General features: G+C 35.5%; 1 protein-coding gene across 15 annotated transcripts in view; it reads left to right on the forward strand.

The window, feature by feature from the left end:
• kcnma1a (potassium large conductance calcium-activated channel, subfamily M, alpha member 1a) overlaps positions 1 to 27,950 on the forward strand; it is a 733,327-nt gene that overhangs the window by 516,040 nt on the left and 189,337 nt on the right. For 12 of the 15 annotated variants that reach the window (XM_051923733.1, XM_051923735.1, XM_051923728.1 and 9 more), the window contains exons 7-9: positions 2,441 to 2,516; positions 4,028 to 4,198; positions 5,626 to 5,717. In XM_051923733.1, coding sequence (XP_051779693.1) covers positions 2,441 to 2,516; positions 4,028 to 4,198; positions 5,626 to 5,717 — 339 coding nt within the window. Of the gene's footprint in view, positions 1 to 2,440; positions 2,517 to 4,027; positions 4,199 to 5,625; positions 5,718 to 5,802; positions 5,895 to 27,950 lie in introns of all 15 variants that reach the window. The other 3 variants (XM_051923730.1, XM_051923739.1, XM_051923740.1) reach the window with 1 other exon arrangement.

Consider the following 27,950-nt stretch of genomic DNA (forward strand, 5'->3'; position numbering starts at 1 on the left):
TAATTTATTGCTCATGCGTTTAGTAATTGGGGGTAAATATTACTAATATACAGTATTATGTAATTTGTTCTTTACATGTTTAGTTGCTCATTGCTTGCTACACAAATACAATAATAAATAGAGAGACAACGATAATCATTACCTGGTTTATTTTATTTTCATTTACGTTAGTAAAGTTGTCAAAGATGATGCTGTTTGGGCTTACATAGCATGTCAATTCTGGCTGAAATTTTTGATAAACACACTTAGAAGATCATCCTCCACGTTCATTCTTGACCGATATTTTGTTTTCATGGCACTCAATGCAGAAAATGAAACCTCGCACAAATAAGTTGTAGATAAAGGTATAAGAACTTTCATGCTAGTGCTGACAACAACGGATATTCAAGAGAAACTATGCACCAAAAGGAAGAGATATCCGTAGCAGGATCATCAAATTTGATTTGTAATGTGCGATCGCTAGACAGCTCTACTAATTCATCTTGTGCACGACCGGTTAATTCAGAGGATGCACACTGAAAAGGATTACGAATCCAGTCAAAAGCTTCAATGTCTTTGGACATGAAGTATTTGTCAAATTATTCAGCAAGAGATGTCAGATACTGTCTTATTACACCAGTGAAACGTTTCAGCAGCCGTTGACTTCATTGCTCTCTATAAATTCACAAAATAACTGAAGCATGTCGTGTGAATTGCTTTCGAGTCGCGTGCACCAAAGTCGTAGCTTCTTCTTAAAAGCTGCCACTTTGTCGTATGTCTTGAGTAAACTGGCATCTTTACCCTGTAGTGATGTGTTCAGTAACTAAAGTATTAAAATACCTAAATTAAACAAAGCATCTCTAAGCCCTAAAATCCTGCAGCTTGCATCTGTACGTACAGTCTGCCACTAACAATGCGTAAAAAATGCGGATTATTTTCTTGTTTCCTCTGACTTTTTGTCTAATTTTGGTACTGGTTTAAGAATTTAGCACGGCCCACCATATTCCCTGTCACGGCCCACCTTTGGTCCACAGCCCACGGGTTGAGAACCACTGCCCTATGGTGTCCGCCAGTGGATTACAAGTTTCTTGAGAGGCAGGAAGCAGTATGTGAGACTGGGCCCCCATCTGTTGAATCCAATGTAAATTAGCATAGGCTCCCCCCAAGGCTGTGTTCTTTCACCCCTCCTGTTTTCACTTTATACAAATGACTGTAGATCTATGCACAAATCTGTAAAAATCCTAAAGTCTGCAGATGACACAACTGTAGTGGGTCTCATTTCTAAAAATGACGTGTCTTCCTGTCAAAGAGAGGTGGGCCGTCTTGTAGTATAGTGTTCTTGTAACAATTTGGAGCTCAATGCTATTAAGACAGTGGAAATGAGGACTGACTTCCACTGACAAGTCACTAACTGCCTACTTCTGCAAATTAATGGCCAGACTGTGTCTCTGGTTCAGTCATTTAAATTCCTGGAGACTACTTTCACTAATACATTTAAATAGGACAAGCACATCTCCTCTATCATTAAGAAAGCCAGAAACAGATTTTCCTTCACCAGCTTAAGAAGCTTGGTTTATCAAGGCGTTTATTGTTATTATTCAGCCATCACTGAGAGCATTGTGACCACCTCCATCACCGTTTGTGGTTTCCTTCTGTCGCCTCTCTTTCTAAGAGTCGGTTGCAGCTGGTGATTTATTCAGATGAGGAAATCATTGGCTGTTATCTCCCAGCATTAAAAGATCTGTTCATTGCCAGAGCAAAAAAGAGAGCAGGAAAGATTGCAGCTGACTCCACCCATCCCAACAGCCATCTGTTCATTAAATTGCAATCACAGAGGAGGTGCAGGTCTATTGCAACCTGAACTACACGCCATCTCCGCAGCTTCTCTCCTCACAATATTCAGATCCTAAAAAAACTTACATATGGTTACTCCTAACTGTTTTTACAACATAAAACTGGTAGCTGTGCTGTTTGTGTATTCGTAAATACTTCATACTTGCTCAACATGTATTTGATATCTATATTATTTTATATAGTTTTTCTATTTATTTCAGGGTATTATTGAAGTTTGTAAATGTTTTTTTCAAGAAACTGTTGTATTTGTGTATTTGTTTACATAATGTCAGATTAATGATGGGTTGAAATTATGTTGCCTTTAGTTGGTAATGTCTTGTATTCCATGTTTTTGCACCCAAACAAAGTCAATTCTGGTATGTTTCATATGCTAGCAATAAAGTGATTCTGATTCTGATCTGTTTAATACAATGAAAATATTTATTTAAAATTTACTGCCTTTAACCATCATTGAGTATAGTAAATTGATATTATTAGCTAGCAACACACTTTATCATTCTTTCTATCAAGTGCATCTTAATATTCTGAAACAAACACATTAGAATTTAATGAAATTTTCATTTAAAGTGTCTTGTTAATGTATTTAGTATTTTTCTCTCTTTTATAGCAATTCCATCAAACTTGTGAACCTGCTGTCAATATTTATAAGCACATGGCTAACAGCAGCTGGCTTCATACATTTGGTGAGTATCATTGATAAGCATGTTTGGATATCTTAAGTTAAAAACACAGTAAAATTTAGATCTCCAGATAATTTGGTTCCCTTTAGCTCTGGTATCCATTGGGGTTGTTTTTGATTGCCTTGTTTTTGTGGAATGCATTGTACCTGCTGGAAACAATAATGTAATGTTCTAGAATGTTCACCCACTTAATTTTATATTGTTGCAGTTATTGTTGGTAATTTGTACTGCGTAACATTCAGCTTATCTGGAAGCACATGCATCAAAGATAAAGAGATTCGCATAAGTTAATCGTCTAAGGCCAACCACAACCAAACACTATGTAACTATACCAAAACGTTCTTGATCGTGTATACAAAACTGCAGCATTCAACATTCCAGAACTTTGGTAACATAATATGACATTTTTCAACCTGTGTAATCTATTTTAGGGCTGTGGGGGACCAGATCCCACCCTGTCAGCACTGGGTACAAGGCAAGAAAAAGCCCTAAACAAGACACCACTCTATCTCAGATCCCTCTCACAGATAACCACACTCACCCAGGGCCAGCTTGGAATCATTATTCAGAACAACAGAAATAACTTCGGCAAAGTAAACCACAGTATCAGACAAAAATCCATACAGACATAGGAGAATGTGCAAACTCTACACAATGTTTAGGCATGGCTTTCAAAATAAAGATGCTGGATCTGCAAGGCATCAGTTCTGCTCAATAACCCAGTGAAATACTAACTCTAGCGAATATTAATATGTGGTCAAAATGCATACATTTGCATTTTATTTTGAAATATTAGTGTACAGATCCTCTTCTGTTAATAATGACTGCACTGAACGACAAAATACAGTTTCTTTTTTGTGTACAGGAATTAGGCAAAGCGAGAGAAAATTATTGGCTATAATCGTGTGGTATTCTAAATGTTTCTACTGTATAATCTACCAGAAATCCAAGTTGCACAGGTGGATATCGTATTTGTACTGTATGACTTCCCCACACTTTCATAATCATTAGTCATTTAAGTTTAAGTTCATGCTGTGACATGGAAAACAAGGATTAAATAATCATCAGCTATAAAGGCTTTTTAATTTGATATTGTGCTGGTGATATTACAAATGTCATGTTTTTGAAATTGCCACTAGATGTCAGTGAAGTCATGCCAAAGTTGTGCTACTCTGAAAATTGTCATTGAGAGCTGTGCTTGTGACACAGTTCCATCCATCCATTATCCAACCCGCTATATCCTAACTACAGGGGTCTGCTGGAGCCAATCCCAGCCAACACAGGGCACAATTTTTTAGCATAAACGAGTTAAATAGTTGTCTTTTTAAGCATCTTATTTTAGCTCATTTCAACTGGAAATGTATTGGTTATGTTGTTCTGCCTGTTATCACATGCTCAGTTTGACATTTTCTTCACTCAATCTCATTTTTTTTTCAGATTAAATTATTTGCAATGAAAATCACTGGTACTGTATACCTAAATAAAAGAGTGCTAAATCTCAATGTCTATTGCAGGTGGAGAACTCAGGGGACCCTTGGGAAAACTTCCAAAATTCCCAACAATTGACATATTGGGAATGTGTCTATTTACTCATGGTAACCATGTCCACAGTGGGTTATGGAGATGTTTATGCAAAAACAACCCTTGGACGCCTTTTCATGGTCTTCTTCATCCTCGGTGGTTTGGTAAAAAAAATCTTATTTTAGTTTGTGCAGTTTTTCTCCTTCTAATGCCCCTTATGTTAAATTTACTGTCCCATTTATGCAAATTGCTTCTCACTATATATTCACATTAGAATTTAATCAAATATGTATATTTTGTATTTTAAATATTACATTTGTTTTGTAACGTTAATGATTAAAATAGCATTTTACATTCTGCCTTTTTAATTTATGTTATATTTACAGACAATGTACAGTTGAACTTGTAAAGATTTTTGATATTCATTGTGATAATGTTATTGACATTTTTTTAAAGCAGTGTGCGGTTTCAGGAGCTCCCCACCCTTCTGTGTCCCTACCCAAATTCCAACAAACACTGTGGTAGGAAGATTCAGCATAAAATAGTCTGAATGAGACAAATGAAAACTTAATACAATATCATGAGAATTTTAAATACAACAATATTTCTCATGCAGGAAACTTAAACCTTATAAATAGCAATTTGGCAATGTAGTCAGCAGACATATTACTGCTATAAATATGGACAAAGACTAGAGTTTTTTTTATATCTTAGTTTTTAATAAAATAAATTATAAAACATAAAACTGATCACTTACAGAAACAGTTGTGACTGTGCACAGTTTTTTATTTAATTATTCTATTTACTGTGGACTATACAGACTGTTTTTAAATATAGTATGCTGTATGTGTATGCTAGCTTATGTGATGAACAGAGAGAGAGAAAATGCAGCTCAGTCCATAAGACAAGCTTCATAAGCCTTCCTACCATGTAAGCACTTTTAAAAATCTTTGGTAATCCCCATTCTTCTTGATCTGTGAAAAAGGAATGCAATTTTTTTATTTGTCAAATGTTATATACTGTAGTATTTACACAAGAAATACTGTAAATTGTATCTATCATATAAAAATGGACTTTGTTCTCATCAGACTGAACTGCCTGAATCAGCCTGACACAACTGAAGTGTTTGTTGGACAAAACATGGCACATAGGTTTTTTCCCCCCCCTCTTCACTGCTATTTTGTTCTCACACAGAATGACTCGTCGTCACCTGTGTGCATCTTTTTCCGACTTTTTAAAATCTTTTTTATAACATAAACAGTAGTTTTTTTCCCTTGGAATGGCTGCCTTTAATAGCCTCCTCTTTCTATTTTTGTAAATTAGCAATCCTCATAAGCTTTTAATAGCTGCAAATATTATATTTTCTTTAACTTTTTAAAGAATACATTCTTTTTTTATTTTTTTTTACTTAAATTTTGTACTTTCTCCAGTTTTCCTAGCTTATAGACAGACTGAACTGGACATTTTTTCTTGAAATTATTCTTATTCTTTTGTACTTTCAGATCTTTCGATAGTAATCTTCTGAAAAAATACCCCCTTTTCTTGGCCTATCTTTTTTAGTCTTCTCTTCTGTCTCCTATCTTCTCCTTAGGCCATGTTTGCCAGCTACGTCCCTGAAATCATAGAATTAATAGGAAACCGCAAGAAATATGGTGGTTCCTATAGTGCAGTTAATGGAAGAAAGTAAGTATTCCATGAGGCTCTGCTGCCTCTACCGCAGTAGAACACTCTCTGCATGCCATTTTCTTTTTCTGTTTCATGCATGTAGGCCATGTTTGCTCGCTACGTGCCAGAAATTGCTGCTCTCATCCTTAATCGGAAGAAATACGGAGGGAGTTATAACTCAACTCGAGGCAGAAAGTAAGTCAAAACCAGAGAAGGTGTGATTATGTAACCGTTAATACTGTGGAGATGTATCTGACCCACAGGGCACTTTGTTTTGCATTATAATTCGAGCTATTGATATTAAAGGGGGAAAGAAAGAAAAAATAAAAGCTAAAAACAGTTGTACTGCAATTAGAGACCATGAGAAACTGCATGTGGTGCTATTCTGTCTGTATTAGTGAAAAAACAAACTAAATTCTTTTGCTTTCATACAGTATATTACCCTATTGCATTTATCATTCTCAGGGAAGAGATATTTCATGAGTAGTTACTAGTATTGCATTGCAAATTATACTAACACATTAACATCAGTAAACTAACTAGGCACCATGCTACAGACTGTCTCCAGTTAACTTGTATTTGTTATGAAAATATTCTTGATTTTTAACAGTTAATCATGAAACCCTGTTAAATACTGATGGCAGTGAACTAGTTTCAGCTGTCCTTATCTTTGACATACTGAGAATGCCTCCAATGAAATTGAATTCTCATTTCTTACAAAGGACCCCTGCAATTAATTACATTTTTATCATATGTTTCCATAAAATGTAAAATCAATTAATCATGTAAAGTATTTTTTCTGCTATTTTATCACTTCTCATTAATAACCTGTGTCAGCTCACACCACCTGAACTTATGGGTGACAAAGTTCATAACTGTGATGGCTTTTCAGTTGCTCTTGACTTGCTTGTCTGCCACCTCTTCTACCAAGTCACTTTCTTTATGTGCTGTCCTTCTTAATATTCCTTTAGCTACTCTGTGCTAACAGATTAAAACTTTGCTCTGACTTCACTACACAGGCTACCTTATTTACATTAAATTTGATAAGTTGATTCTGTGTTCCTGACTAAACACTTTAAGAAGTTGTTTGGTCACATAGACCTTTCATCAAATCATGCATATTTAAAAGAAAAAACATTGCAAAACCCATTAGCACCCTTTTGTTTGATGTTGTTTTTCTTTCAGTAAAACAAGATTGATGATATGTTTTGTTTGGCAAAAACTTTGCGTTTTGATTTGAGGAGAATGGATTCTCAAAACCACACCATTTTTCTCTCACAGGGGACCCAGGCATGTGTTAGCAATTAGCAGTTCACAGCCTTTATTATAGCAGCCAAGCATAGATTTTGGCAAACAGCATAATAATAATAATAAGGAAAATATAAATGGTTGTTCCATTTTAGATGTAAAAAAATCCACATAAAAAAGAGTTATTTATTTAAAGAACAACTAAATTTTACAGTTTAACCAGAGCTGTACTAGAACCTTATGTGATGATAGAAATATTATTGACTATAATGATGTAATAAAGAGAGAAGAAAGCAAACATTCTGGCACACAGAATGCACATATTTTGAAGGCATGATTTTGAAAACCATCAGCCTACACTGAATATGTTGGAGTTTCTTATTTATTCTCTTATTTTTAAGTGTTGTAACAGATGATTTATAAAACATTACTGTGCTGTTGGTAGCAATGTTTCTCAAATTTCTCTGCTCTGTTATAATAAAATGTGTATATATAAATATATAAATCTAGCTTACATTAATCTGCAACATACTTAAATTCACAGATAAGTAAACAATTATAGAATGAAGAGATACACCACAAAAATATTTTTAAAATGCTATGCAAAGCCTAATTTTCAACTTAATTGGCCACCTCCCACTTCCTTCCACCTGGATGACTCATGACTATTTTTTCCATTCATAAAATCACTTTCAGCAGAGGCTGACTTTCCATCACTCATACACACTCTAGTGTTGCATGTTGATTAGCACATGCAAGTATCTCTTTCACTTAACTCCATGACAATAATGACCCTGTAAACCTATAGTATTCCTGTTTAGGGATAGTCTTCCTAAAAATCATGGAGATCTTCTTAGTGCAGCCAGTCTAGCACTGACATTTGTGCTTTTGTCTTTCCCTGTACTCAGCTCTCTTTCTAGCACTCCTGTTTGACATGGTATTCCAGACCTTCATGGCATGCTTTATTGTGGAATCTTTCACACAAGGCGTACTCTGTCATGACTGAAAATGGAGACACACATACTGTAGATTTTAAGCATATATCTCTTAATGAATTTACTACTGTAGATACTTTATACAATTTTTTAATAGAATGTTGGGGATAATGTTTATCTAATTTCAGAAAGAAATTAGGTTTAATGGAGTCATTATTATTCTGAAAGTGTTATCTCAACTATTTTGTAAAGCACACGTTATGATAATATAAACATATGATTAGGTGTCATGTTTCTTTGTTTCTGATTTTGGACATGCAATATTTTTTAAAGGAGGAGTAATGAGTTGTAAGAGAAATGTAAAATCGACACAAAACACTCTATGTAATACTGCTGATGAAATGGCTTTGTGAACAGCAATTGAAAGTTAAAAAGCATGTGAAGTGTGCAATTGAAACAGCAGATTTAACACTAGAATCCCTGAAGCCTACGAAAAAACTCGTAATCCCTGGCCACTTTAAATTCCTTTGCACCTCTTCGTCAGCGTCTTTTGTTTTGTAAATATGTTGATCAGTGCAAGTAGCAAGCAGCCTGCTATCCCATCCCCACCACCGATGGAGCTGAGTCCATCACAAAATTCTCAAGTCTGTTTATCTGGCAGTGAAGTGACTGGATTTATATAGGGTAAATAATATATTGTTATTTGGAATACATAAGTTTCTTGTGTGTTCCATGTCTACAATGATCAGTGTAAGTGTAGGATGGCAGGAAATGTGAGTCAAGAAATGCTGAACACATGCCTAAAGCAGATACTTTTCCATGTTATACTAATAATGACGTGAAGTGTATAATGTGTAAAGACTTTAGTCCAAATATCAAATAAACATGTGCGCTTTTATTCAAGAATTTAACCAAAGGTGTCTGCCATTGTAATATTTGTTTCATGAAGGCAGGACCTTTTAGAATAAATTATTTTTATGATTTTTTTTAAAGAACAATTGTGTTTCTGCAAGTGTTTATGTTCAGAAATAAAGTAGGGGTAGATTATTAGGCAAACATAAAACACAAATCTTTTCACCACTAGCCTCTACTTGGTAATAGTGGTAGTAATAGTAGTATTTCCAGTCCTGATGATATTTCATTAGACATATTCTGAAGGAGTCCGGGGGTCTAAAATACAACAAATCAATATGCATGAAAGGTAAAATAGAAAAGGAGAGAATATTGGTCAAAAACTTAACTTAAGTGGTGGGCAGATTAGAAGCTTGTGTCCTGATCATACAAGACAAGCCCTATACACATACTGTGCTTACCTGCTAGTTGATTTTTCTCTTCATTTGACCTTTGCATTCACGTGAGATTTTTAGAGAGATTTTTGTTTCCTTCCAAAGAGGCAATCATATACTGATTTGAGTATAGAATATATATTAATGTTTTTACAGTTTTATTATTCAAATTAAATTGAAAGGTTCAAATCTCTGAACTCAGCTACATGTTCTTCTACTGCACGTGCCACCATGTGACATGGGCTAGAAAGAAGGCCTATTTGTAGTAGATTGTAATCATGTCTCTGCACTAAGAGAACCTGTACCTTATTTCATGCAATGAGACAGTGAGTTTTGTGTATAGTTTGAAGGCTATTGTTTGCCTGGCAAATCATGACTTGTGGGTCTGGTCTTGTTTTGTTTTTTATAGACTGAAATACACTTTGAAAGAAACAGAGTATTAATTTGTGTTGTAAAAAGGCAGAAATCTCATGAAGGGGATGTCACTGTATACCCTGATTAATCATGAAATATTACTGATGGACTAAACCTTAATCAAAGCACAGACTGGTGTGACATTGTGGCATCTGGTTCTTGTTCTGGTTAAATGACAGCTTCTCCCCCATATGCTGCATTTTCTATTATGGGAAGACCAGGAGGGAAATGGACAGAGCCTAGGCTTGGTGACTTCAGGTATCCTTATATTGTTAAACATCTTCTTGGTTGGAGCAGAAGTGGAGAACTGTTACAGTATGATGTAACTATTATATCTTTCGTCTGGGTCGGTACCCTTCACAGTGAACTCTAGAAGAGACAGACCAAACTTGTGTAATTGAGAGTGTATATAGAGCTGCTAAAATTGATCTCTTCGTTAAGCATACATTTTTTTAAGCTACTGCAAAGTTTTCTAACTGAAAGTTATACAAAATAAAAAAAAAATCAATGAAAGGATACTAATAATAATAGCCTTGTGAAAGGTAATAGCCAATTCCAAAAGCCTGTGTTGATGTACATGTGTAAAACATATCAAATCTTAAAGGGATATTCTTCTTTGTTGATCACATGCCATGATAAAAATAAAAGTGATCTGACCCACAAACAATACGTAGCTTTCATATTCATTTCATGTTTGCCACAAACTATAATTTAATAAGAGTAGTTCATTTTTTCAGTTGTTTATAACGAGTCAAGTACATGCTTATTTCGAATTCCAAACAACAGATTTCCACAAATTTGTCTTTTAACGTCTTTTAATACTGTAAGTCAGTTTACAAACCATAATGAAACTGAATTTTTGTGTATATAAGGACCAAGTCTGAAATGGTTTTCTAATGCAGTTGTTCCAAGTTCACCTCGCTGCTGCCCATGGAACTGAGCAGGGTGGGACATTTGGAGAGCAGCTGAATTTGGGACAGGAAAAGTTGATTGCACCATAGCATGTGTATGCAGCATCAAGTCAGAGAATGACCGAGACTGTGATTGTGCATTACTAACCTCATTCTAAACATCCAGCCCCAACTCAATTTCACAGGCTGTAGTGTGATGTACTTAGAATAACTGCAAACGATGATAGGGTGCTAGTGCCAGGGGAGCATGTTTGAAAATCATCCCAGACTTGGTATTTGTCAAAATCTTCAGGATGCATTCATTATAGTCAAATTTAGAGTTTTTACTGTTTGTTTTGTTGTTAATAATTGTTATTGTTATTTTTCATTGGTGCTGCAATGTTGTTGACTGTAGTGATGACACATTGATAGTCATGACAGTTGCTGGCAGCACACTTACTGGTGTCCAAGTTTTTAGATCAACTAATGCAGTGACCCACAATAGTTCAGTGCAAACACAACTCAAACTCAAGTCAAAGAAAACAAACAATTAAGAACAAAAGTGTTTAGTTTGGTTTTGACTGTGATAAGACTTTTGATGATGATTTTTATTATAGCATCTTGGCTTAAGTAAAACATTTTTTAAACCTTGAAGATATTCCATGAAGGTTATGAGTAAGTCTTGCTTAAATCAACAAGCTGGGTTTATTTCATTAATCTTCGGCTCCACCAAAGAATATTATGACAAGTCACATGTGGTAATTAAGCGTCATCTCATAACCTGCTCTGCATCAGTCTAATGATGAAGCTTAGCACAGCATTGTGGCTTTTGGGTTCATAAAAGTCACATTTGATGAGAAATAAAATCTCTGAAAATGATTAAAAGGGAATTTATTTAAAAATATATTAATTGCAAAGTTGGTAAAATTATGCTATCTATTGATAATGCTAACAATTAATATTTTTTCACATTATGTTTTCTGCCTAAACAGGCCCTTAATATTTTTGTGGTGTTTTTCAAAGATCCTTTTTTTGCAGTGGCTGGCAAATGTAAGTAGAAAAAAATGCATTTGTCCTTAACCGAAATTTTAGCAGTAATACTAGGTAAAATTTTTAGGCATTTCAAACATCAGAGGTGCAATAGACAGAACTTGTGTGAATAACAGTAAAGCTGGGTCCAGTAAAGGCTGACTAGATAAATCATAAATCATTTGTCAATGTACATGTAAGTTCTTTTTAAATGACATTGATATTTTTATCCAATTGTCTTTTGGCAATTAATTACTCTGATCCAGGGCAAACTCCTCAGCAGGAGTGAGGTTTGGAGCTGGGAGCAGAAGATGTAGCTTTCTTTTTGGTTAAGAAAAGCTCAATTAATCGTTGCATAAAAATGATTTTTACAGTAATCATATAGAATGTTCTTCTACTTAATTTGTACTTCTTTCCAATTACGTTTCACACTACTCATGTTACCACTGAAACGTAATTGTTTTACATATGACTTTGACAACTGGAAAGTTTACAGTCAGGCAGGGAATTCAAAAGAATTTTTAAAATTTGTTTAGCATCATTAAAATGAATTATGTAATGCATAGAATCAGAACCACAATGTAGAGAGGCATTTAACCAGTCTGATATAGATTGCCACACAGCCTCTCTCATTTTTTATAGTGGATGTATTTTCTTTTTGTGTTATATATAACATATTTGTACCATTTGTACAACTCACATTTTACTTCTTGTTTAGCTGCTGAAAAAAACACTACTTTCTTTTAGTTATATGTTCTTTTGATATAATCAATGTTATTTTGGAAAACCTAGGTGAATAGAATTGGAAAGCTCAATGGGGTGAAAGGCCTGTGCTTGTCGATTTTTTTTTTTTAATATTGTAACATCCGTCCATCCATTTTCCAACCCGCTGAATCCGAACACAGGGTCACAGGGGTGTGCTGGAGCCAATCCCATCCAACACAGGGCACAAGACAGGAAACAATCCTGGGAAGGGTGCCAACCCACCGCAGGCAGTAGCCTGGTTCAAATTTTTACAAGATATTATTATTATTTATTGTGAAATTTTGCCGACCCCTGAAAGTGCCGCCCGGGGCGGGCCACCCCTGCCGCCCCCACTACGCTATGCCACTGACCGCAGGACACACACAAACACACCCACACACCAAGCACGCACTAGGGCCAATTTAGAATCGCCAGTCCACCTAACCTGCATGTCTTTGGACTGTGGGAGGAAACCGGAGCGCCCGGAGGAAACCCACGCAGACACGGGGAGAACATGCAAACTCCACGCAGGGAGGACCCGGGAAGCTAACCCAGATCTCCTAACTGCGAGGCAATATTGTAACATAAATTAAACAAAACACCAAATAACAGGATGGTGTGTATGTCATGTCCTTTTCTTTTCCAAGCTATTCCCTAATATACCAAACATCCCATCAGCTTTATACTTAAATTCAAAGGCTGTCAGCTTGTTGATGTTATACCGTCTTCTGTATCTTCTTGAGCCATGACCGATGTTCTTGACGACCAGCCTAAATATCATGAGTGCATGTGTATTTGAGGTTTGCTTTAACCTGTCTTGAGTTATCAACAAACACCTTGCATTGTGAAAGCAATTATGCCTCAATTGTAAGACTAGGTTAATTCAAGTGAGACAGTGAGACTTGCTCCCAAGGGCTCTGCAGCTTGCCTGTCTTGGAAATGTGGCTTGGACAATCTTTTAGGTGTTACTTACGTGCAATCACAAATAATTTGTGTCGGTCATTCCTCCATATGTCAACGTTTAATGGATGTTTAATGTCGCATTATATATAATGGCTTGTAATTTAGGTGTTAGTCAAATGAATTTATTAGAAAATTTTACGAAGCCTCATGAATCGTTCTAATTGTTTATTGTTCACTCACACTCCATGGCCAGGAACTGCAAAGGACAGATAATTAGCAGTTTGGGCATGGAAAAGCAGAGGGGGTGAAATCAATCAAGAGTCAATGCGTTATTGATCTGAAAATCAGAAAATTAAAAGATGACATGAACTGCACACAAAATAAATGTTAGTGGGATTAACACAAAAATTCAGTTTGCTGCCACTCCTTGTATTGACTGTTTGTTATATGTGAATACACTTTCTACAATGTTGCGAATGAAGTCACATTTTTGGACATGTCTCAACTTACAGAAATCTGTAATCAGAACTGTTGTGCCAGCACTCACCCGTTTCCTGACTATGAAGAATTAACTTTTTCTGGACAGCATCAGAAAGCTCACTTATAAACAATTGCTATGTATGAAAAGTTAATAAATAATGGAAAAGGCTGTTCACGTAAATTATTGAGGGTAATTTTTAATTATAAATTGAACAAACAATTTGGGGGAGTTAGTTTTGTTCTTACTAATTGGGAAAAATTAGTTCTACTTTCTTTAGTCAGTGCTGTTCTTCATTGGTGTTTTATATACAGATTTGAGCTAAAAAAATATTAAACAAGCATTGAAGTCCTTACCAGGTCAACATTCATGCGCTGTTTTATGTATAAGCAAAACATTTGCTCTTCAAGAAAACATTTTGATACCTTACTGTGTAACCAACCAAGCTTGTTAAGAACTAGAGCTGTGTCCCGGGATTATATGGGTCCTGGAAAGTCATGGAAAACAACAAGCCAAAGTCATGAACTGAAATGGCCTTGAAATCCAAAAAAAATTTAAATGGCACTTAAAAGTCATGGAAATTTTTAAAGTGAATTCCAATAATGACACATATCATTAGATAAAACCTCTGGTATTTCAACAATAAAACCCTCACATTTTGCATTAATAGTCCCTGGAAATATGGGAATAATATACAGGAATATAGGTGGGTCTTTGAAATGCCATAACTTTTTTGTATTGGACTTTTAGCAAGGCAATCGTCTCATCTGACGGCTGCTCCTGTGAGTTGTTCAAGTGCCAGTGGATTAGCTGGTGTTCTTTCAATTGGTGATGCGTTGTCAAATTGTACTACTATAGCACTAAACGATAGTTATGTCTGTTGATCTGTGGTACCCTATCGAAAAATAGTACCGCGCACAGTTCCTGCAACTTTAACAGCTAAAAGAAATGAAGGGTCATTTTTTGATAGGAAAATGACTCTAAGTAATTCATATTCTTATTTTTATTAATTTGTCTGACGAACTTGAAAACATTCAGTTAGGACACATTGACAGAATTGTTTCCTTAATCAGGAACTCGTGTCAAATTTTAATAAAAGAGATTTTTACTAATGATCCATAAACATTGACTGCTGGGTAGCAGAACTTGGTAGAGTAAAATGCGTTATTAAGAAGTAAGTAAGCATCAATGTAAGCTTCTTGGTAACATTAGAAAAAGACTCCAGAAATGAACACATGGACTCAGTAGCCACTTCATTAAAACCCCACAAAATAAAGAGGAAATTAATTGTGTGCAAGAATGTCATTAACTAACAATGCATATAAGCATCAATCTAAAAAAGTTAATGTTACTGGCAAAATTCACCTAAGTGTTTGCTTATTTGAAAGAAAGACCCTGAGATTATTGATTTTTTTATGTATACATAATTATTAGAAATCCTTGACAAACGCAGTAACGACACATAAGAAAACATAAAGATAACTGTATGCAGCAAATCAGTTTTAATTGGGCTTTGACTATTTGGTTTAGACAAACAAAAGCACAAAAACTAAAAAAGAAGCTGGATTAGATCATTTAAATCATAGCAAGTTACAAAGATGAGAAAAAAAGCATGAAACAATTGCAAAACCAGAGAGAAAGAGCAGACAAGATCAGCTTCCACTGAAGAGCAAATTATCAGGTCACAAAAAGCAGGAAATCTATTAAAAGACTCCATCAAACACTTAAAACACTCTAGAAAAATGATGAAAAACGCCACACAAAATTTCAAACAACCTGCAGTAAACTCAGGCAGCACAGTTCTATGGGTGTGTTAACAAACATGAGAAAACATGACATAACTGCATTGTGAGCATGCTCAGTAATGCTAAGCAGCACTCTTTGATTCATAACATGTTTCGACTGAACACTAGCAGTAGTTCTAGTGAGAACTCTAGTCAGGCTAATGATACTTCTGTGATATTGTCATGTTTGATTTCATATGTGACTAAAAGTATGAAATCTAAAATCCTCTGGGTGTTAAATGTGATGGACAAACATTTTTCATACAAGTCATGGCAAAGATGCAGTAAATGTTTACAGGTAAAGTTTCCTGATAGTGAGATCATAGACAGTGATACAGTGTTCATGGATGCCTCCCAACATATACTTTGAACTTTTTTCCACAAAAATTAACTACCTAAAAAAGGCCAAAATTTCTTTGTTATGAGCATTTATTTGCCTAATAGGTATCGGGTCACTAGCACCCCAAAGTTTCTATATTTTTACGTGCACTTTTTTTAAGTGTTTGAAACAGTGTTCGAACAAAACATGCTTTCTTCAAGATTTCTTTGTTATCTTTTGCACACAAAAATATTGCCACAGACCAGCTCTTTGCACATCACATTTATAATGGGACATTAATTTTAGAGAAAACATTTTATGTTTTTGCCAAGAATTGCATAAATGGTGTGTAACTGCACTATTACTTTGGGTAAATAGCTTGAGTTTCAATTACAGTTTTTGTAAGCAGTCAACAATTAAAAATAGGCCGCATGTTTGAGTTCACATGTGTTCTTATTAGGTTCATTTTATTTTGCTGTATATATTCAGAACCAGAGTGTAAAGTAGTCATGTATTCTTGTGCTGGTTGGTACTGGACAAGTTATCATACAAAAGCCCAGGAATTTGAAATGTGCTAAAGTGTGCATTCCTCAGTAATACTGCTCCAGACTAAAGTGTATCAGTCCTCCGTGTTGTATGTTTTCTGGCTATCTCATTATCTTCTCACATCTTAAGAATAATTTGGTTAATTGGTGACTTTAAATAGACATCAAGAGTATAGGTAAATAAGTGATTTTCTCATTGATGGACTGGTAATCCTGTCCAGGGATTGTTCCTGCTGCAAGAATAGCCTCTGGCTTTCCATGAATTGCATTAAGGAGGTACAAAGCTAAATGGATTAAAAATCAAGTTTTATGTTTTGTAAGACCATTTGTTTTAAAATTTTAGATATGCTTGGACAGCAAATTGATGATCTATAGGGTTTTCTTATTTGTACATTTTAAAAATCCATTCATAAATCAAAGTGGCATATTATAATCCAGAGAGCTCTCCATTCAATGTTATCAAATAAATAGTATGTTTTATTAATAGTAATAACTTGCTTTGAAGAAATCACTAGAATCATACCACCTTCAGTAGAAAGTTTGGTAACTAATATGTAATAAATGAATTCTTGCATTTGTCATTCACTCTTCTGATACATCTTCCCATGACAGCTTTAGTTTTAATCCGCAATAAACAGTAGTCAGTCATCAAAGTAATAATTTATGAAGCAATATTTGCAGATAATGAATTTGAAGTGAACATGAACTTGAAAAAAATGCAAAAAAAGAGAAACTTTGTGAGGCAGTGGCTGGATAATAGCAACCTTTGATAAATATAGTAAACATATTGTGGGCACGTTAATAATGCCTTAAGATCTTCTCATTAGATATGTGTAAAAATTGTTTATAGTGTAAGGATTAGAGCAGTGAAAAATGGTGTGCCTTCTTCTGTGATTCTGATGTTGGAGCTGAAGTCTTGGGTGCTCTTTACTTCACATTTTAATCATGAAAGCTTTTTGCATGTCACCGTCTGCACGTTATCATATCAGTTTTCCTATTTTTTTGCTTGCTTTGGTTAAGAATGTTAATTGTAACAATTCTCCACGGTATATATGAACATGTATTAACATGACTATGCTATTTTGACATGACCTTTTAATTAATTCATATTATTTATTGTCTTTTGAAAAATCATCTTGCAGCTGTAATACAGAGTTCTATTTTTAATACATGCTATTTTATTGTCATGTTTTGTAAGACCATTTGTTTTAAAATTTTAGATATGCTTGGACAGCATTTTAATAAAATCAATTTTTACATTATTAAACTTGGTAGAGAAAATGAATTTGGCATGCTGTGTGCTGGTTTTACAATTACATTAATTCATTTTCTGCTACAACATTGGTGAACTGTGTAAAGTCAAAGCCTCAATAATTTTATATATATATATATTTTATATACACTATATATATATATATGGAAGCGAAGGTCTGTGATACGGTTTGCATATTTGTAGCTGGAGATCCACAAAGGGAGAAAATGAATCATGTATCATGAAGTAGTTTTTATTCCTCAGCTTTCAGCTCCTGCCAGGAGCCGTCATCAGAGGATAATGATCAAACATACAAGAATCAAAGGCAATATATAGCAAAATAAGGTGGGGGTGGGGGTAATGAAGTGGGGTTGGGAGGGGTATTGGTCGTAAGGTTTTATTTATTATGAGGATGTTCTTCTTAAGTTTGCATATGCTGGGTTTATGTCCAGTTGTCTGTTAATGGCGTTTTCGTTTGATAGCCAAGATTCGGCCAGCTCTCTGGTATTTTTAGTACAGGCCTTAAATCTTACTTGTACATTGTCCCAGTTAAATGTATGTCCAGTTGATTTTGTATGCGTATAAATCAGTGATCATGAGTCCTTTCTTCTGACGGTGTTGTGATGCTCCTGTATACGTTTTGAGTTTCTTTTTGAAGTTTGTCCTATGTATACCACTGGGCAAGAACTGCATGGAATGCTATAAACTGTGTTTTGTGTTTCTGCTGCCGATTTCTTGTTTTTGGCATTACAGTAATCCCTCCTCCATCGCGGGGGTTGCGTTCCAGAGCCACCCGCGAAATAAGAAAATCCGCGAAGTAGAAACCATATGTTTATATGGTTATTTTTATATTGTCATGCTTGGGTCACAGATTTGCGCAGAAACACAGGAGGTTGTAGAGAGACAGGAACGTTATTCAAACACTGCAAACAAACATTTGTCTCTTTTTCAAAAGTTTAAACTGTGCTCCATGACAAGACAGAGATGACAGTTCAGTCTCATAATTAAAAGAATGCAAACATATTTTCCTCTTCAAAGGAGTGCGTGTCAGGAGCAGATCATGTCACAGAGATAGAGAGAGACAAAAGCAAACAAATCAATAGGGCTGTTTGGCTTAAGTATGCGAAGCACCACGGCACAAAGCTGTTGAAGGCGGCAGCTCACACCCCCTCCGTCAGGAGCAGACAAATAGAGAGAGAGAGAGAGAGAGTTTGTTTTTCAAGCAAAAATCAATACGTGCCCTTCGAGCTTTTAAGTATGCGAAGCACCGTGCAGCATGTCCTTCAGAAAGCAGCTGCACACAGAAGGTAGCAACGTCCCTATCGTCTAGGTGTGCGAACAGCCCCCCTGCTCACACCCCCCTACGTCAGTGCAAGAGAGAGAGAGAGAGAGAAAGTAAGTTGGGTAGCTTCTCAGCCATCTGCCAATAGTGTCCCTTGTATGAAATCAACTGGGCAAACCAACTGAGGAAGCATGTACCAGAAATTAAAAGACCCATTGTCCGCAGAAACCCGCGAAGCAGCGAAAAATCCGCAATATATATTTAAATATGCTTACATATAAAATCCGCGATGGAGTGAAGCCGCGAAAGGCGAAGCGCGATATAGCGAGGGATCACTGTAAAAAGAACAGTGCGCGGATTGTTCGAAGGCTTGTGTGCTATTCTGATGGCTGATTTGGACAGGATACGTGCTATGCACCTTCTGACACTCTGTGATGATAAGGAAGTGTGAGCCAGGTGGGATGGGGGGTCAGATTGGAGTCAATTGTTTGCTGGGTTCTCTGGCATCTCCTGTGTAGGCATTGTTTAATGAATGTCTTTGGGTATCCGTTTGAAGTGAAAAGATGGAAAAGATAGCGTCTTTTGTTCATTTTTGCCTCCTTCCTATTACAATGGGTGTGAACTCTTCTGAATAAAGTTTTAATACAGCTCCGTTTATGAGATGCTGGGTGATTGGTGGTGAAGTGTAATATCATGTCTGAATAGCATTCCTTACGGTAAACACTTGTAATCAGGGTGGCGTCGTTACTTCTTTCAGTGGAGATGTCCAGGAAATTGATGCGTCGGTTTGTTTCTTTTTCCATGGTGAATTAGATTGCAGGGAATATTGTGTTGATGTGGTTGTAGAACTTGTTCAGCTGGCCATTTTTTAATATGACGAATGTGTCGTCTACGTAGCGTATCCAAATTTTGGGTGTGAACTGGGATAGAGCCACTGCATTACTGGTTCCACTAGAAGTCCTGATAACGGTGATCCCATTGGCATGCCTTCTTTTTGAATGTAGTATTTTCCGTTGAAATGAAAGTGAGTTTTCTGGCAAAGTGATATTAGGTGCATTATCTCTTTAGTGGACAGCTTAGTTTTTGTCTCTATGGTGGGGTCAATATTCAGTCTCATTAGTAGTGATTCTGTGGCCAGATTAATCGGAATCATGGTATATAGCGACACAACATCAAACGAGACCATGACCTCGTCCTCAGCGATGGATACGTCTTTCAGGCGCTGCAATGCCAACTCGGCGCTGTTCACTGAATAAGTCATATGTGTATATGTATGTATGTATGTATATATATATATATATATATATATATATATATATATATATATATACTGTATATATATATATGTATAGAGAAGAGAAACAAGATAGGTCAGCACGAAAAACGGTTGAGGTACTCGGGATGCAAAAATATGGCATGCTCCCATCAAAAGAAAAGATGCTCCTAAGGGTAAGCTCCAACTTCCTCATCTGTTGATTTTAAATGAACACCAACTTCTTGTTGCTTCAAGGTCTTTATAGCATCGACCCCGAAGGGGTGAGGCTTCATGGGTGGATGCAAAAATGTGGTCACTAGTTATCTAGCTGGCGAGCCTCCGAAGTGCTGATGAAAAAGAGAGGATGTTTATGATAATATCCCCTCTGTTCTTGGAGTAGTATTTCCCTAGTGTGTGCTTGGTGTGTGTGTGCATGTGTGTGTGTGTGTGTGCCCTGCGATGGGTTGGTGCCCTGCCTGGGGTTTGTTTCCTGCCCTGCGCCTTGTGTTGGCTGAGATTGGCTCCAGCAGACCCCCGTGACCCTGTGTTAGGATATAGCGGGTTGGATAATGACTGACTGACTGATGACTCTATGTGTGATATATGTACATAGCACATACAGTAGGCCCCATTGACATGTGAAATCAGAATGAAACTTTGAATAATTCATTTTGTAATTAGTCTATTCTACACCCACTATAGGTTGGTAGCATTTTAAACCTGAACCTACCACCTCAAGGTTTCCAGCCTAGCCACCTGTGGCGTTTACACTGCTGAACTGAGTATCCTACACAGCTCCATCCAGAATGCACCAGCCATGGAGTGCTCCTCCTCTTACAGTATTAATAATGGAGTTTCATGTGCACAAAATAGTACTATATGCAAAAAATTTTTTTAAAATATTACAGCTATCAAATATGAAGCCTTAAATCAGTCAACTTTGCCAGGTTTTGTAATGGGGTAAGCATGTTGGCATAACGAATACTCCACTTAATTTCTTGCCAAATAACAGGGAATACTTGAGTATTAACTGTACCATGTACCCAGGGGCAACATAACTCAGGAAAAACATTACGATAATTCCAAGGGCCTGTGACTGACAGGGGCCTTCAAAAATATTGGAACATAATTTTAACAATTTTTATTAGCCAGTTATTGAAACTATATTTAAAAGAATAAATTACTTACAAATTAGAAAAGCTGTTTTTGCCAAAGTAGCAATCCAAGCACTCTCTGCATTGTCTTCTGTTTTAGCCAGAATGATTTAGACTGGTCTTCACACACTTGAATCAAAGAGAAATAAAATCCACTGGCTTTCTAGATAACATTAGATGCATTTTGTTTTGGTTAAATTGAAATGTGGAATCTATATTCCAGCTTCCAGAAAAGAAAGGCAAGAAAATCTTGAACAAGAGAAGACAGGGCAACAGTTGGTCATTCTTCACATGGTACAAATGAACTAATTTACAGCATCATTCACCCTAACCAACAACCAAAAGATCCAATAATAGTAATTAGAAGCCAGATTAAATAGGATATACAGTAAATCCATATGCTTATTATTAAGTAATCCACAAAGGAATAGATTGCTATAAATAGAAAAGAACATGTGTCTTTTACTAATGATTTAAATACTAGACAACATTTTAACTTTGCTATCTTAGAACTTTCCTGGTAAACACTAAAGCTCATTTTATAGGATTTAAGCTACAAGTTGTAGCAGTTTAGTGAGTGCATTTCAGGATTTTGTTGTTTACATATTTTTTTACCAAATATATTGACTTGATAGACATATTTTTGTATAAAAATAAGTCTCTTTTGATGCTTGGGTTGATAACAATGTTATGTTTATTTTAAATGCAATAATAAATGTGTTAGGATTTCTATGGCTTTATTAAATCGGATTAATCCAAGAGCATAGCATTTATAAAGGGCCTTTGTAAAAGATAAAATTAATTGTCAGAAAACTTTGTTAAATGCTAAGAATTATCCTTTGTTACCAAAGGTCTTTGAAAATCAATATAACATTCTTCATAAAATTTTCCAATTAGTTGTAAGTGCAGTGTTTCCAGATAAAGGTATTAATTGTGCATTTTGTCATTCACAACCAGAAGAAATGCTTTTATTTATTTTTTTGTTTTGCTTGCCCTGTCACCAGAAACCTGAGGAAAAAATGGTGCATTTGGATTGCCCAGTAACTGGGTTATTTTATTTTTTACGTTATTTTATGTTTTTCAAATTGAAGGATACTTTTTCTTTTGTGAGAATAAGTTTATTAATTATACCACTTTATTTATGATCAATCGTTTTTAATATTATTTGGGAAATATTCATTTTTAAGTTTAAATCTTATTACACATATTTGACATTTTTCTCGGTGAATGTTTGGTGCATGTGAAGTCTCTTGAGTTATTTAAAAGCCGCAAAGCTCTTAATTTGGTTGAAAGCTCACAACCTGTTACTGCATGATTTCCACATTTATGAGAGTATTACTATTATATTTTAACTTATTGTTTGTACTGGTATATCTATTTTAAAATATTTTATATCATATTATATTTAAAAAATATTATTTAAATATAGAATGAAAAGAAATCACAGAATTTAAGTTTCTTGCAAGTACCACTATTATTTTTTTCTGCCCTTTTTTTGTTGATGTTACCACTGTTAACGTATAAAAAAGCATGTGGAAGCAACTAACATCTAGAATCATTAACCTAAGTTCAAATATATGTGATTATTTTCTTATTTTTACTTTAAATATTCAAGCCATACGAGCATTGCTTCTTTTTTTTTTAATCTTTAATCTTTAAGGCATTTGAGTTGAACAGCCATCTATGTTGTAACATGAAAGTGCTCAAGTGTGGCATGGACACACATTCCATATTTTTAAAATTCTAGTACATTCTTGACATAAATTATACATTAGCAATGGTTGACTTGGCCATTTTTACTGCATGAGTATGTTTGAAATGTTTGAGGCAGTACATTGGTTGCTTAAATTAGATTTTTCATTTTTTTGTATTGGCTTTCTGTGTATCATAATTGTTTTAGGCACTGATATTGATTGCTGTAGTGACACATTATAAAGCTCTTCTATCTTAGAAAAGCAGCACCACTTAGTATTAATAATTGTATAAACCTTACATATCTATTGCCAGAATTATATTTGTTCTGTCAAGGTTTAACACCTGTGAAGAGATATAACTTTACAGTGTATTTTCTAAACAGTACATTATAAAACACCGTCTTGCACATACACATTCACATTCAATTTTGGGGTATTCTTCGATAAAAATGTGTTTCACCTTAGGTTGGGTTTCCCATCAATGTTCATGTATCTTTCGTTAGAGCTAACCATCAGGTAGAATGAAAGCTGCCTGTGGCATTTCTTGTAAAGGTTGTGAAATTGAAGACACTTGACAGATGTGAAAGTGGTTACAAATGGTAATGGTCATACATAAGAGCACTGGGCCAAAGCAGGAATCAGGTCTACTAAATCAGCAAGTTTGAAAAATAGTCTTAATACAAAGTAAATATTTAAAAATAAAAGAGAAACTGGAAATGTTTGAGAACTCCAGACACATTTAGGTGTATGAACAATCTTGTTATGGTGAGGTCCATAAAAGAAAAAAATATATATGGTTACAATTCACTGTGTTTCCTTTAATTATTTCAGTTACTTTATGTTTCAAATGTTACTAAATCTGCTGTTTCATCTTTTTATTATAAAACATGCTACTTAACTTTGAATTGCATTAGCAGAGCATGTATGTGTTGTTTATTTTCATTACTATCTCTTTGTTCCCATCATCTGGATGGTACAGATACTGCCATAATATAATGGCAAAGTAATGATCTCCTAAATGAGGTCATCACATGCAGCAATGCCTATTGGTCATATGTGTGCACCGATATACACTTGTACTACGTATATTATTTTGAGTAGTTGAGCTACCTCACATGGAATGTTCCATTCAGAAACTCCATATTTTTTCTAGTTAGCATCATGCTGCCTATCATAAAAAAGAAAACTACTAATGTGGAGGAAGATAGAGCCTGCATCCTAGTTCCAGCCTTATACTAGTTTTATGATGCAGTCAGAGCATATCCTGTATAGAGAGCGATGAAAAAAGAGGTGTCTAATTACCAAGATACTGTATATATCATTGCTGTGGCACTGAAGCAAATGTATTTTTGGATATTTGGTCCCAGTCTTGCATCTGATGCTGCTGGGAAAGGCTGCAGGGCCTTTTAACTATAGCACTACACAAGAAGAGGTTCACTTAAATACTGTATATAAAACAAGTTAATGCAAAACCAAGCACACGGAGCAGACAAAGACATACATCATCTTTTTATTGAATAAATGAAACTTAAAACATTGGAACCACATGGATCTTAACATTAGTAAGGCTACGGAGTTATTAGTGTATTATTATAGGGGAGAGGGTGATCTTACTCTACTGCTCATTAATGTCCAGGCTTTGGAGAGCATGTTTATTTTTAGCTTTGCTTCTAAGTACATCTGTCACTCATGAAATGACATGAACCTTATTATTTGAAAAGCCCATCAGAGACTGTACTTCTTAAAGCAGCTGAGAATGTTTAGTGTTTTTTAGGTAATGAAGGAGTTTCAGAGAAATGTAACTGAGTAAGATCACTTTTTCAGTAACTGTCTTTTATAGTAACATGAGAGTTCAGGAAAAGAAATAGCAGAAATGAGCTGTAGGTACATAATTTAATATTATTAGATGTAACCTTCTTTCTGTTACCTATATCTATAGTTTCTGTATTATATACAAAACACCTTAAATATTACTGTACATTTCATTTTTTCCTAGCAGTGCTCTTAAAGTCTTGTGTACTTAAAGGCAATGACAAAGGTATGTGGAAAGAGAGGTAGAAAAATCTCCCTAGAGATCCCCATGGTGGATTTCTTGGAGCTAGAGGTCTCACAAGGATGTCTACCAGGACTCTTCATGATAAATATAGTGTGTAACTTCACATGAGAATGGGTTCATTTAGAATACACCTCCCCTTAATATAAAACTACAGCTAGTAAGCAAGTCTCTAGTTTTTTAATTGAAATTTCTAAACTTTAAAATCAAGGTACTATTAGACTATAATAATTAATTTGCAGGAGTGCCTTACTATTAAACAGCTCTGAAGCTGAAGTGATTATTAGCTACTTTGACGGTGCTGGTTGGCTCCTCATCCCTATTGAGGAAGCCTCTTGAACCTGCAACCGTTAGTAATGTAACTGGGATGAGCCAGGCAGATGAGGACACTCACACACAAAGCAAAGGGGTAGGTGCTAAAGTGCTCCATTGCTTTTATTAAAAACTATCAAAAACAAATAGTGTTCAAAACAAAGTACAGTGCGAAAATGCAATAAATAATCCATAAAAAGATGCATCTGTGCACGTTAAAAACACACAGGCAGGAAATTGGCCTCTGCAATTCAGAGCCCTAGTTTCCCTTTAAAACTAATGTCTCCTCAACTTGCCCTATTTTGTCCTTGCAGCCCAAGGAGACGTCCACCAGCAGGAACAAATAACCTTTTATATTAGCAGGTGTCCCCACCACCAATCCCACGATGTTCCACGGGGATCCACCAAGCCCTGCCCCACTTTTGCCAGTGCCAATCGCTGGCTCCTTCCGGCGAGAGTGTGCTGTCCTCCCACCACTGCCAATTGCTTGCTCCTCCTGGTGAGAGCACACCCTGAGCACAATGACTGCTTCTGCTTCCTGATTGCTCAACATCCCATGTGCCTGCTTCCTACCATCTTCCACCGGTTCTCTGTCACTCCTGCCTTTCTCTCCCCTTCCTTTAACCTTCTTTCCTTTCCTTTCTCTCTTTTTGATCCCCCCTTCTGTCCCATGCAGGCTTCTTTATCCGCTTATTTTTTAACAGCATAATTGAGGTGTCTGACTGAACCGCACACCTTCATACATGGATGTGGCACAGTCAGCCAGTTCTCCAATTAACCACGGAGTGAAATACACTCACACGCATCCGCACCCTTCTGGAGCCTGCACCTTCTCAGGGTGGCATTATTTATTTTAAAATCCTACACCCATCTTACCACACTTATATAACTGGTTATCCACTGTTCATTGAGTGAAATCTGTCTAAAATCACAAATGCCCACTGCCTTCTATTGCAACCTCCATACACAAAATACAGAAGATGGGTTTTGGTTCATCTGTGTTCTTTAATAAGCTTGCTCGTCAGATATTGTGAAGAGATCGAGTAGACTGAATTCCTTTAAGTTTGATAAAAAGCATTAGCTGTTTCTTTAATAAGGAAAATAAAAAATAGTATGTCTACAAAACTATATCTTTTAGGAATGCATTGGAATTATGTCTAATTTGTAGGGATTTTGCATGTCATGCATTTCTATTCCTATTTTTGTATTCCTCACTGTAAAAACATTGCTTGGGTTCCATTTTGTTCATTGTTGTTTATAGTCACCTCTGTTTGGTATGTGGTTTTCCTTACCACTAGCATGTTGTTTACAGCTGTGGCTTCTGTTGTTAGCCATTTGACGATGCACAACATGTGATACTGTAGTGGCACACCAATAAAAGATATTTTTGACCTTGGCTTGCTTTTGACAAATCCTGGTTTATTTCTCTAAAATAGTATGTTTGCTATCTTTGTTAGACATATCCAAATTAATTAATCAAAAAGAGTGCTTACTAGATAATATGTTTAGAAAGACCATACATAGTAAGACCATTCTTAAGTAGAAATAATAATCAAAATTAATTAACAACAGATATATTTGTTCCACACACAAAGACAGATAGATGGGTAGACTGAATCCAAAGCCTTTTAACATTTTTGAAATATGTTCGCTAAAATTCCATTCTCATTATTGTAATGGTTTATGACCCTGTAATTGAAAATGTCTGCAAGTCTGTAAAGTTAGGTAATACTATGAGTTTGTCAATATGTTGAAGGGTGCCTTATAAAAAGACAGATTTTAACTCAACATAACCACTCATAAATTTCAGAAAGGCAAAATTTAACTGTACTAAAGATCAAACCTGTACAGTGTCACTCCACATTGAAAAAATCATCAGTATTGCAAGTTAAACATACAGTGGCAACAAAAAGTATGTGAACCCTTTATAAATGACCATATTTATGTAACAATTTAAGCTGTGATCATCATCTAAGTTACAATAATGAACAAACAGTGTCTGGTTTCTACACAATTATTATGTATAATTCAGACTATAATATATAATTATTGTGTTGTTCTCGTACATATTGAATACGTCATTGAACCATTTGTAGGTATAGATTAAAAAAAGTATGTGAACCCCTAGGCTAATGACTTCAACAAAAGCTGACTGGAGTCAGAGGTTGGCCAACCTGGAATTTAGTCAATGAAAGCAGATCAGAAGTGTGGTTTAGAGCTACTTTGTCCTATAAAAAGACTCAAAACATTTTGAGTTTGCTATTCACATGAAGCATCTGCTGATATGAAGCATGCTGTTCAAAAAAGAGATCTCAGAATTTCTACAATCAAAAATTGTTCACTTCTGTGTGGCATCAAATCTCAGTCCAGACTCTTTTTTTAGATGCAGTAGATTAATAGATGGAAGATCATTTGTCCCCAGGGGGGAAATTTAGCTTTTTACAGAAGTTCTTTAAATAAATAAATACATAAATAAATACATAAATATATTGAAAAATAAATAAAAATATACACACACACTATGGTCTGAATACACACCAGAATGACTAAAAAGCAAGAAAACTAAAAAGAAGGAAAACTTCTTACTTGGCTATCACAGTAGATGATTTGCTATTGCTATAAAGGAGCTCCTGCGGTGGGCTGGCGCCCTGCCCAGGGTTTGTTTCCTGCCTTG

Source organism: Erpetoichthys calabaricus, chromosome 2, assembly GCF_900747795.2.
Source record: "Erpetoichthys calabaricus chromosome 2, fErpCal1.3, whole genome shotgun sequence".
NCBI classification, from domain to species: domain Eukaryota; kingdom Metazoa; phylum Chordata; class Cladistia; order Polypteriformes; family Polypteridae; genus Erpetoichthys; species Erpetoichthys calabaricus.